Source organism: Cebus imitator, unplaced genomic scaffold, assembly GCF_001604975.1.
Source record: "Cebus imitator isolate Cc_AM_T3 unplaced genomic scaffold, Cebus_imitator-1.0 Scaffold202, whole genome shotgun sequence".
Classification (NCBI taxonomy): Eukaryota; Metazoa; Chordata; class Mammalia; order Primates; family Cebidae; genus Cebus; species Cebus imitator.
In genome coordinates, this window is record NW_016107517.1 from 1,783,174 (window position 1) to 1,796,167 (window position 12,994).

General features: G+C 40.8%; 1 protein-coding gene across 2 annotated transcripts in view; it reads right to left on the bottom strand.

Annotated features, from left to right (window-relative positions):
• SLC9A2 (solute carrier family 9 member A2) overlaps positions 1-12,039 on the bottom strand; it is a 96,205-nt gene extending 84,166 nt beyond the window's left edge. The window contains exons 1-2 of one of the 2 annotated variants that reach the window (XM_037745463.1): positions 11,882-12,039; positions 10,762-10,978 (exon numbers count right to left, since the gene is read on the bottom strand). In XM_037745463.1, the coding sequence (XP_037601391.1) occupies positions 10,762-10,924 (163 nt within the window). In that variant the 5' untranslated portion in view covers positions 10,925-10,978; positions 11,882-12,039. Of the gene's footprint in view, positions 1-10,761; positions 11,341-11,881 lie in introns of those variants that run through there. The other variant, XM_017547846.2, reaches the window with a different exon arrangement.
• Positions 12,040-12,994: the final 955 nt, after the last annotated feature.

The window sequence follows — 12,994 nt, forward strand, 5'->3', positions numbered from 1 at the left end:
TTCCATGTGAGCCTTTGTGTGCCAACACAAACTAATAACGTGAAAGTCACCTGGAAAGTATGCTTGTCACAGTCATACAAAGATCTTTTGGTGGAATTCCCCTGCCCTACCCACGGGAATTATTAGAGAGGAAGACGAATACAAGTTGTCTTCAAACAAGGGATGAATTTGACAAATCAAGATGACAAAGCCCATGTACAGTGATAAACAATGCACAGGACTGTTGCAGAAAGTGCATCAATTATGACTCATATATTTAAAAGACATAATTGCAAGAGAATAAGCTATAATTGTACATGTATCATTTATAATGACAATACGCCCAGGTCCACACATCACTTTAATATAATAAACACATGCTTCTCTTGGCTTAAGCCTCTTTTGCTGTAAAAGTGACAGCTTTGTTATAAATGATGTCCTCCCTTGCAGACAATCTTATATTATCCTGATGGAAATATTAAACAGATAGGACAGATACATATATCCCCACTTTCATTAATTAAATGGAAGAACCAAGTACATGAATACATGTCAGGGTCATAAGACCAAGTTAATGGCAGAAGTAGAATTACGACAGGGTCTTCCTACTTCTAATCTGCGGGGATCTTTCCCAAAACTTAGGTTGAACACTTTGTCAACTGCTAAGCTATTCCTCTTCTACACAAGCATGAAAATACACAAAATAAAGCAGAAGCAGTGCAGTTACACCCCCACATCTTCCTATAGAAAACTAGGAAAGTACACATTATTTTTACCTTACATTAAAGAGAAGCCATTATGATAACATAACCATGAACTTTTAACATTCTGTAGAAAGTATATCCTTAAAACATACTGTGTAAAATGTCAGAGATATCCAGCAATTTGGACACAAATGGTGTCTCCTCATTACTACTACATAAAATATTAATATCTAGCCAAGTTCAAAATAAAGGAAAAGGTCTAGGAGGCAAGAAATAAGAAAATCAGAACGAGATATGTCAGTAGGATTTGAAGTCACAGTGAACAAGGGAAATTCCTGACATAGATGCATGACCTATGTGCTGGGATCTGACATTTTAACACCTACATGAGGACGGGAAATTTGACTTCAGACCACTAAAGAAAGACCACTTGAATAAATTCCTGAATTTCGTAGAGCTACATTGTCCTAAATAATTAAATACTAGGAAAAAAAAGATGGTTTTAGCCAAGGAAAAAAGGAAGGAAAAGAAATGTGTCAACACCTTATGGCTTTGAGCCAGCGGGAAATTCACCCACGAAGTATAAAATTCCAGGTCTATACCACACACAGGTATTAAGTCAGTATCTACAGTACTTGAATCACATAGGAAAACCAAGCTAAGAAACAAACAGTAAAAACAAATCATTGAAACCCTAGGTCCAGCAAGAATCACACTCCAAACCATTTTGTAAGAACATTTTACAACTAAAAGAAAACAGACATTTACCCCCTGCTGAATTAAGCTCATAATTAAAACTATAATCTACATACATATTGAAAAGAAAGTCAGTGAATGGATAAATATAAGAATTCGCACCCCAAGTACTAGAAATAACAGAACAATCCGAAAGGGACTATAAAATGTATATAGTTTAAAGAAATAAGGGAATAAAAAGAGGAATAAAACCACTAATTACTATAATTGCATAATATAACAGCATGAACAAAACACAGATAGACTTGAAAAAGCTTAAATGAAAATATAATTAAAACTAAAAATCCAGTGAGTAGGTTAACCACAGATTGGAAATGCACTGAGAGTAAAATATGGTAAGCTGGAAAAAAGATTAAATAAAATCACCAAGAAATACCACAGCAATGAAGAGACGAAAAACAAGAAACAGCAGTTAAGAAGCATGGAAGTATAACAAGTTCTGAGCAAGAAAAATAAAGTAAATCTACACTTAGACACATTGAGAAAACAGCAGAATATCAGAAACGATTTTAAAAACTTAAATGAAACCAGAGATATCTGTCAAATTAATATCAAAAGGCAGTGTAACAACATAATTCTACCTACCAACAAAAGAGGACAAAAAGTATTGAAGTAATATATTCCACGTGACAAGTGATGATAACACCAAATCCTACACTTGGTTATATTATCCTTTAAGAGTATAATCAAAATAAAGATGTTTTCATATAAGACTAAGCCTTCCCTGAAGTATCCACTAAAGAATATACATCAGTAAAAACAAACACAAACAAAAAACAATCCACAAGGCAGAAAGAGATAAAAAATAAAGAAAACCTGGAAAACATGTTTGCAAATCTATATAACTACTTCTTATACAAAGTAAAAACTAATTTGGAGGAAGTTAGATACAATCCAAATATGAATTATGACAAAATATTATAATTCTGAAATAGGCAGTTAGAATTTTTAAAAGTTCAAGTATTAGGAAGAAGATAATAAAAATAGGAAATACTTTTATGTCCTAGGAACCTATTTTATACCTTTATGTTCCATGAAATTATTTTAACCCTTTACCTGTATTAGCTAATTTACTTCACACAGCAGCCTACGTATGACATTGGTACTTTTATTGTCCTCACTTTACTGCCAGGGGTACTGAGCCCCAAGAGTTTAAGTTATATACTTGAAATCACACAACTACAAAATACGTAGGAATATGTATCTGAGATGTGAGCCATGGTAGTCTGGTTGACTCCTGTTAAATCAGATAATCACACTAAAACTGAATAGTAACCTTAAAAAGAATAGAAATAGAATATATAATTATGTATAAAAAACAAATAAAAAAGAGAAATCAATCAAGCCAAAACATGGCAAGAAAGCAAGATTAGGACACCAAGTAAAAGCAAAGTAAACAGAGAGCAAAATAAGTCAAAATGTATCATTATTCACAGTAAGTGTAATTATATTTCTCTTTTTAAACTACAGTGATTTAAAAAGTTTAAAGATGCAAAATCCAGATATATGTGGTTTAATGAGGCATATCAAAATGAAAATGACCCAATTCATTTGATAGTAAAAGTATAAAAATATGAATCTGTAAAATGCAGATATAGAAAACAGATATGGAAAAAAGTATATGTGCAAAGTCTAGCTTTCTTTTAAACAGTAATAGTTTTATCTGACAAAAATACACTTTGAGCCACAAGTACTGGAAATAAGGAAGTTAAAAACTTAATAATTAAAGGAAGAACTCACTCTGAAGATATAACAATATTGAATGAGTATGTAATAACATAGCATCAAAACAAAGCAAAAATTGAAACAATTACAAATAGTAATTGTCATTACAATCTTAGAAGTGATTTTAATGTACCCCAGGAACTGATAAAGTAGTCAAAAACTGGTAATGCTATTGAAGATTTTAACACCAAAATTAGAAATTTTATGTAGACTCTGTGTGTCTGTATACATATACATGTAAGTATATAAAATCCTGTACACAATAAATAGAGAATACACATTCTTTTTCAAGTATAAATGGAAATTAAAGTTTTAAAAATGTCCATAAAATAAGCCATAGAGGACATCACAATCAACACTAAATCCAAACTAAAACCAACACTATAATACCGAATCAGTATTATACCTATCTAACCAAAGTGCAATAAAATGTGAATAAAATAAAAAGCAACTGGGCATGGCGGTGCACACCTGTAGTCACAGCTACTTGGAAGGCTGAAGTGGGACAGTCATTTGAGCTAAGGAGTTTGAGAGCAGCCACGGCAACATAGTGAGAACCTAGCTCTAAAACCAACAATGACAACAAAAAAACCAAATCTCCATAAATTCTTTAACTGAGAAGTAAAATTCTAACTAATTATTAAGTTAGAATAAAATATCACAAGGGGGTTTAAAAATACTGAGAGCTGAGTGACAGTGAAAACCCGGCATATCAAAACGGCACAGTATAAGTACAGTAGGAAAAAGGGGTCTGTTTCTAGCCTTAAAGACATATACTGACATTCTTCCAAAATGTACCCACTTGGATCATGAGAATTCATCTTTAAGAAGATTTTCATTGAATAATCCTGTTTTAGTTTATGAAGCATTCCTGTGGCTCCATGAAGATCAAATTGGTTTTATGGACTCTGAGCATCTTGAGATGAGATCCATGAAAAGCAGTCATCATTCCAGTTTTATCACTGGTATGCTGTGTTAAGTAATCCTTTCAGAACACCCATGGTCTCCTACTTAACAGCAGTAAATATATTATGCAATGTATTCAGAAACTGATATGTCATTTGCATAATTTCCCTGAAATATTTTGTCTTTATAATTCTCTTTATTGTTATTATTTGTATAAAAAGATAAATTTACATAAACTTTGAGCATTATGAATATGTTTAGTTTGTGACAGAATCTTAAGTATACAGTATATCATAGATTTGAATTAAATGAAAAGAAGCAAATACTCATTTTGGATAAATTGATTAGGGGAAATGGCTTATTAGGAGTTTCAATAAGTAAGTAATCTACTGAAGTACTTTTGTTTATTTTAATAAGACTGATGTCATTTTAGCATAAGTGCATGTCAATTTGGGATCTCAGGGATTCATAAAAATAATACCAAAAAAAGTCAATTATGTTTTTAAATATTGGTGTTTCTTACTCTTATAAAGCAGGAATTCACTTATTAATAGAACATAAGTAAACTAAACAATTAATGGATTAAGTTTTCAATTCAATAATTAATTAAATAAATAAACCCAAAGGAAGCAGAAGTAAGTGAATCATAAATGTTAGAGCAGAAGCAGATAACTTAGAAGCCAACCAAAAGATAATTCTTTGATAAAGTATCAAACAGATAAACTTCTGCATACCTGCTCAAGGTTTAAAAAAAAAAAAAATGTTAGAAACAGAAAGAACATAAATGCATGTAAAATGGAGATCTTTTAAATCAGAAGTAACTTCCTTCCAATAAATTTTAAAAGCTCAAAATAATAATTTTATAAAAAATACAAATTACCAAAATTGACCCCAGAAGACACAGATAAACCAAATAGAACTATAAACATTCAAGCAATGCACTCATTGGTTAAAATCTATCAAATCTATCAAAACTGTCAAAACCAAAACCATCAAATTCACTTGGTTTTACTGGTGAGTTTTTATAGCATCCAAGGAACAGTTTGGTTTATTTTTATTTTTATTTTACTTTAGGTGTATACTATATCCAGCATTTCTCCCCATGTTATCCCTCCCCACCCTACCCAACCCTGCTGTCCCTCTCCTATGCCCCCAACTGCCCCCAGTGTGTGATGTTCCTCTCCCTAAGTCCACGTGTTCTCATTGTTCAACACCCACCTATAAGTGAAAACATGCAGTGTTTGGTTTTCTGTTCTTATGTCAGTTTGCTGAGAATGATGGCTTCCAGATTCATCCAAGTCCCTAAAAGGATATGAACTCGTTGTTTATGACTGTGTAGTATTCCATGGTGTATATGTACTACATTGTCTTTGTCCAGTCTACCATTGATGGGTATTTGTGTTGGTTCCAGGTCTTTGCTATTGTACACAGGGCTGGGGCTCCATCTGTCTGTTGCCCACCCACACTGGAGTGCAGTGGCACCACCACAGGTCACTGTAACCTTGAACTCCTGAGCTCAAGTGATCCTTCTGCCTGTCTCTTGAGTCACTGAGACTAAAGGCAGAGGCCACCAAACCTGGATCTTAAAAAAATAAAGAAAAAAAGGTTTTGAAGCGATTGGGTCTCACTTCTGGCCTCAAGTGATCCATCTCAGCTCCGCAAAGTGCCGAGATCACAGTTGTGAGCTACCACACCTGGCCAGAACAGTTTCATGCAAATAGTTCAATGTATACATCTTAGGGCTTCAAGACAGGTGAAATAATTTTGTAAGAAATAAAGCTGAGTATTGTTATCATTGCTGAAGTTGGTACAATGTAACGTTTTCATTTGGTAATAAAAATTTCTATTATCTTAAAGGGAACAAAAACAGAGGAAAAGTGTGGGGATGAAATTCTAGAAGACATCCTAATTGGTTTTTAGAGAAGATGAGAAAGCTGTTGAATTCATCCTTCAGACAGAGAACAGAAAATGTATGAGCAGCCCACTGGGAGAAGGTGGAGGCTTTGAGAAGGAGAGGAATCAGTGCTCCTCTTTTAACTTTACTAGGAACCAATACTTGCCACCAAGAACTCTTGAGAATTTAGAAGTATGTTCAAAGTGAGACGTGGTTCAGATAGCAGGTGAAGACCCTGAGCTCCATCCACTGACCATCCAGTTGATGAATATACCCAGGAAAACCAGAGGACAAAGTAAAACACACTAAGGGCAAGGATAAGTTTTTCCACAGATCAAAATCTCTGTAATTCAGATAGATATGAAACTCTTAGGTTTCATATCTCAATTTCAGGATATCTTGGATCCTAGGGGAGATGTCTTCATGAGCCAAACCGCTTTCTATCTTTCCCTTAAAATTATGAGAACATAATTTATTTAATTTCATGACAGCAGGATAGAGGGAGGTGGAAAATTCTGCATCCTATTCCAACTTAGGGGCAGAGAAAATAAAAAGAGCAGAGTGGCCGGTGACATTTGAAAGGAGATGCAAATGACAAGACCTCAAGATATGGGAAGGTATGTTTGAGGAACCCCAGGACAAAGAAGGGAGTTCTGTTACTTTAGACAGCAAGATACTCAGTTCTTTGTCCTTGAACCTTGAGAAGAAATACAGTCCATGTCCAATGTTCACTCAAATCAGCAAAATCCCCACTGGGTCACTTCATGGGCTAAGAAATCCGAGGAGGCAATCTTAAAACGCACCAGAAAATATTATCTTAATTCTTCGGCTACCCATTATTCCAGGTTGCAGAACTCCATTCCTTCGTACAGGATTTAACCAAGCAATGTGTGTATTTATAACTGTAAAAATAATCACGGTTGTTCAAAATATAAATATTCAAAGTGAAAGAATAATAAGAGTTCACGTGTGTGGGGACCTAACTAAAAAACAAATGAGGAAACATTTCTTGCCAAAACTTTTAAAGTTTTCCGAGGTATAATAAATCTGCTGTGCTTAAAAAAATTTTTTTGACCTACTTCATACACACTCATCATCATTTTTATCATCAGCACCATCATCATCATCATTTTGGCAATTTTTATAACTACAAAACTACTTTTTCTTGACCGAGTAATTAGGAAGTTGATTTTCCCTGATAATCAAATGTAACAATTAAGAGTTAAGCTGAATCATTCAATAGTTGGTCAAAAATGCATTTTCTCACTTCTGATTGTAATATTTCTAAGATTATATTGGCTTATAATTTATAATGTAATATATTAGAAAACTATTCTGAATTCAACACCAGGCATTATTTGAACCCCCCTACAAATGTTATTTGGAGCCTCCACTTTGGAGAGCCTGTTAATTGAACCATGTTTAGATTAATTACCAGCAATGTGCCTCCATGTTTTCTGAGTTAGGTAAGGTCAGGTACACTACACAAATGGCATAAAAGTGCCCCAAATAGAAACCATGGCATTTTGCAGGGGTTAGCACCTGTATTACCCCACAGTTTCACATCCACCTGCGCAGCTCAGTTCCTCCTCATTCCCAAATATGAGCAACTTAAGTCATATAAACCACCCCAAAATAGCTTTTTCAAAGCAAAAGTTGAAAGAGAAATGACTAGGTGACTGTCTAATGGGGTACAAAAGTGTCCCACAGCACCAGGACGGTCTTGCTTAAAACCAAACAGTTCAAAACCCCGGGAGCAAAAGGAGGGGTAGGGATTTCTGAGCATTTCCTGGCTCCTCTAGGAACACAGGGGAAGCTGCAGGACAATGCTGGGGTATATGCCCGAGAATCTAGAGAAAAGACCCCAAGCACCAGCATTGGACTCAAAAACTCCATTTTCTGTCCTGAGAAATATACCCTTCACCCGACCCACGGTAGTCTCCATTTGGCTGTTCAGACCCCTCTCTGGGTGGAAATTATCATCTCTGTGACACTCAGATGCAGAAAGGAAAGACAAAATAGTAGCCAGAGATGTTCAGAATTTGGGGGAGGACAGGAAGTGCAATATGTGATGATTCCCATAGCAAAGCACAAGGCAGGAGAAAGCAGAAACTAGCAACTAGAACAGAGGGGTCCCAGGGAAAACAATCACATCTGGGCTAAGAAAATGCTAGTGGAGGGACAAATACATCTGCAAACTCTTATGCAAGCAAGCACGAATGCCTTTAACAAAACATCACACAATAAAGTGAGATGGTTCAATAAAATGAATGGAACAGGACAGAAAGAGAGCAAGTGCAGAAAGGTAGCCCACAGAATAAGAACACTTGCAGAAGGCTGAAGTCAAGACAGAAGTAAAGAGAGACAGGAGGCAGCCCAGGACAGTAAACAGTGGAAAAGGTGCTGTAGTGCCAGAAACTGCATGGTTACTATGGCTACTCTGACTGTACTGCTGTCCTCACTGCTACTAATGAAGACGGTATAGATGAAGTGATGGAGTGCTTACTGTGTGCCCAGCTTTGTTCTAAGGATGTTAGAAACTCATTCTTATTTAATCCTCACAGCAGAACAAGCCTTCTGGAAATACACAAAGATGAGAAATGAGACAGACCTGGCTGGAATTCTGGCTCACCACCTACCAGCAAGTTAATCACCCCATTTCTTTATTTCCTCCGATCTGAAACCAAGAAATCAACACCTACCCGGCATGGTGATTGTAAAAATTAGAGATAATGCCTTTAAGTGCCTCCTAGCGGCTGTTATTATTGTAATTAACCTGATTAAAATAATCAGGAATGGCAAACAAAGGAGAGAGTTGGAATAGAAATGACAACAGAGAAGCAGTAATGGAAACAGGCACTGAAGCAGCCCTCCAGTGATGGAGCCTCCAGGCTCAGAGAGAGTGACAGGGAACAGGACGTTCATTTGGGCTCTCCACTTTGCATGCTTCTGGGTGCAAACTCACTCAAAATTTCCACCTCTACCAAGTAGAGTATTAATACTGGCACTCCCTACAGGGCAGGCTTGTGGTATCTGAGTTTATTATTATTATTATTAGAAGCAATAAATTCACAAAAATATGCATATCTGCTCGGTAGATGCGGAGGACCATCTCGTACTATTTCTCAGTGATATTAAGACACTTAACTAGTAGAACCACGTCAAAGCCAGGCAATTACAGACTGCAGAGTCATTAAATAATATGTATTTCTCTTAGTCACCACGAATAGAATCTAATTAATTTTATCTGGCATGAAGATTTACTTCCGGTTTACTTACCACAACTTCCCCCCTCCTGCAAACCATCCCTTCTACCTTTGCACTCCCCTCCCACTTTGTGTCTTTGTTCATTCCTCTCTGGAATGTAGCTCCCTTTTCTCTCTAACTGACCACATCCTGGTCTTCCTGGGAAATCCAGTTTAAATGTTTGGTCTACACGAGGAAGTGCTCTCTGCTTCCCTGCAATGGCATACTACCTTTTTCTGAGTTTCACCCTGCTTAGCACCGTCCTGGGCAATAATCACATAGTGTGTACGCCTCGCTCCACTGATCAATAAGCTCTCTGAAGATGGCAGGCAATGCATCTTTTCATTCTTTATGGAAATCTGCCTCATCTCACAGGTAAAGATGTAGAACATAATGTATACAGTCTTTGGACCTAACAGCTTATTCGGATCATTATAACAGTAGTCAATATATTTCAAGATTTTTTTTAAAGTCGTTAAAATATAAAGTAAAAATATTATAAAGCACCATGCTCATAACATAAAAGTTTCTGTGGCATGGCTAATGAAGATGAGAAAATACATTCTGAGGGTTCTGCTTTCAAAATGAGAGTTAAAGGTGGTGTGAAAATGGGTAATTTTTTTTTTTCCTGAGACAAGTTGTCTCTCTGTGGCCCAGGCTGATGTGCAGTGGTGCCATTCATGGCTCACTGCAACCACAACCTCTGGAGTTTAAGCGATCCTCTTCCCTCAGGCTCCCGCCTCAGCCTCCATGGAACTGGGAATGCAGATAGATGTGCACCACAACACCAGGCTACTTTTTCTTTTTTCTTTCTGTATTGTGGGGTCTTGCTATGTTGCCCATGATCATCTTAAACTCCTGGTCTCAAGGGATCCTCACATTTGGGTCTCCCAAAGTGCTGGGATTACAGGTTAGGCCATTGTCCTGGGCCCAGAGTAGGTTATTTTTAAATGTGCCTCTCCCCTCACTGGACTCAGCCACCCCGACGCAAAAGCTTCCTGGAGATTGACAGCCTCAGCCCAAAAGGGGGAGGAGACAGGGCGTCCCTGCTGCAGATGCAGGCACTCAGGTGCCCTGGTCTCCTTCCATGCACCTCTTTAGTCGGGCGCATGGCAGGGTCTGTGTCACTGCCAAGGCGACTCTCTCCTACAGCATTCAGCGCTTTAATCACATTAGAAATAGTTTCGGGGTTGGTCTGCGCCTCTCTCCCTGCAGGTGAGACTCTTACACGTCAATAAACAGGTCTCACTCAACTCAAGCAGAGGGCTGACAAACGTGGCGTTCCGTGCAGCAGAAGAAAGCAGTAATCGTTAAGTCTGTAGAACTTACACTTTGGGGCCATTTCAAGACCAATGTTCACTTAAGAACCAAAACGCAAAACTGCTCTTCCTAGAGTCCTTTTCAACCAAAAGAAGCTGCTCTATATGTCGCCCCTGCCCTGACTCCGGGATGAGGAGGTCACGCCTAAAGGTCAGCTGGCCGACCCAGTCACCCTCCAGGTGTCCCCCAGTGATTGCCCCCTCCCATTCCCCACGAGTCCAGCTTGCTCACCAATCTTGGCCAGGGAGGCCAGCAGGATCCACAGGGTGATCTCGAAGGGGATCTGCACATGGGGGTAATCCAGGGTAAACACGGGCAGCCGGCTCTCCTCAAACGGTGTCGTTCCGGGAGCCACCACACTCGCAGGACTGGGCGGGCTGGAGCTGGTGCCCATGGCCCTTGGCGCGTCCAGCAAGGTCTCCGCCAGGGTGCCCGCGGGCCCCGCCACCTGCAGGAGCAGGAGCAGCAGCAGCTGAGGCGGTGGCGCCCGCAGGCTCCTCCCGTCGCCCAGTAGTTCCATGGGTGCCGCCGGGTGCCGCCAAGGGGCCCGGCGCTTGGCACTCCGCGCCCTCAGCGCATCGCGCCCAGGTAGCGCCGTCCGCTCCGCCCCTCCCCGTGCTGAGCAGGGCAGCGACAGCCCCCAGCCGCCGCTAAGGGACCCGGTCTCTGCAACCAGAGAGCTAGGTCCTCGCTGCAAACAGGCGCACTGCCTGGCGGGGCACGTGCAGGGCGACGAGAGGCCACCGCACTGACTCTCAGCAGCCCTCAGCCGCCCTCCGCCGCCGGCCGCCAGCCCATGCCAGTCCGCGACTGTCCTGCTGCTGCTGCATGCAGGCCCTGCCCAGGGCGGCCCGCGGGCGGGGGCGGGGGCGGGGGCGGGGGCGGGGCGGGCGCGGCGCCCAAGCCGCCGGGCAGGAGGACAAGGGGACCCGGCCAGTACACCGCGCACCTGCCCGAGCCCGCGGGCGACGCGAGGCCCCAGTGACGGCGGGGGCGATGGCTGTGCTCCCTTCGCGTTGGCGCCGCGCGCCAAGACCTGCCACCCCCAGAGCTGGCGAACTGTGGGTGGAATCGCGGCACCGGGCTCATGGTGGCCGGAGCTGTCTCCGCCCCGGAGGCAGCGTCGGGCGTCCACTCAGTGAAGGGACCGGCGCTACCCACGCCTCGCGCCCTTCCCTGCCCCTCCCCACCGCAGGCTACTGCAAGGGGACACCCGGGTGCGCTGGGCGCGCGGAGAGGCTCCACAGACTCGGGGTTGGGAGGAGAAGCCCGGGTGAGTGGAGGAGGCGTGCCGTCACCCCAGCCCGGTGCTGCGGAGGCCAAGACACAGCACGGGGCTCTCTGGACTTACCGAAAGTTTAGAAAAGCCTCATTTTGCTTCCTTCCGAGAGTTAACTCGCGCACAAGGTGCTCTGCGCAGGGAAACTCCTTGCGCGGAACTCAGTGTTCCCACGCCCCCACGGGATCCTGTTCTTTCCTCCGCCACACTGTGCTGCTTTCACCCATCGCTACACTGTCGCTGCCACTCTCCTTCTCCCTCCCCCAGCTCATGTAAAACCAAAACGCCTTTCTCCGCTTTTAGGCTTAGAGGTGTACATGTCCAAGAGCATGAGAAATATAATTATTTCATGGAAAACCAGTGATTTGCCTCTCTCAGATTGACTTGCTCCGCTAATTATAGGACAGGCTGTGGTTAGGAAAAGAAAGGAAGCGCGATTTTCCTCTGGATCTAAAAGGGCTTTCTCATGCAGAGCCAACCTTTCTCTCGTTCAGAGCGCAGCCTTCTTCACTGGCTCCAATTTCGCTGTTGGAGCATCTTTATCGCCAGAAACTGAAATGAACACAAAAAGCGACTAGTTGCCATTCAATTAACTGAGAGTTTTTCCTTTGATATTTATGAAATAAAATCTTCTCTTAATCTTTGATGTGTCAAAACACGTGGCTTTCACTATTAAACAAACACCAGGCAGTTCGACCTTCAAAGCAGTATTTTCTTTCTCCCCCCCCTCCAAAGTTCTAACATAGAAAATCAGTGAGATGTCAGCAGAGGGTACAAGAAAAAAAAATCTTCCGCCTGCATAGAAGAAAATAAGGAACAATCCTCATTGGGCCATCTAAGTAATGAAGGGACATGTCCAGGCTAAAAAGAGAGAAGAATTCTGAGAGATGTTACAGACCACTACTTCATCTGATATTTCAAAAAGCATCAGTTTTTAAAAAGTGCTACAGAATTGAAACTAAAGATAATAGCTTAAAAAGAATCACTGTGCATCCAAAACTCAGCCTCCCCTTCTCCTTTCACTGGAAACTTTTATTAAAGGTATGTGCTGAACATAACCCTGTGAAAATGCAGCAAATAAGAACTATTAAGTTAGTGTCTGGAAGGAATTCACATCCAGGTCTATCCAGGCTAATACTGGTTTCAGCTCACCCACCACTCCATGACTTGCCCAGAAATAGCAGG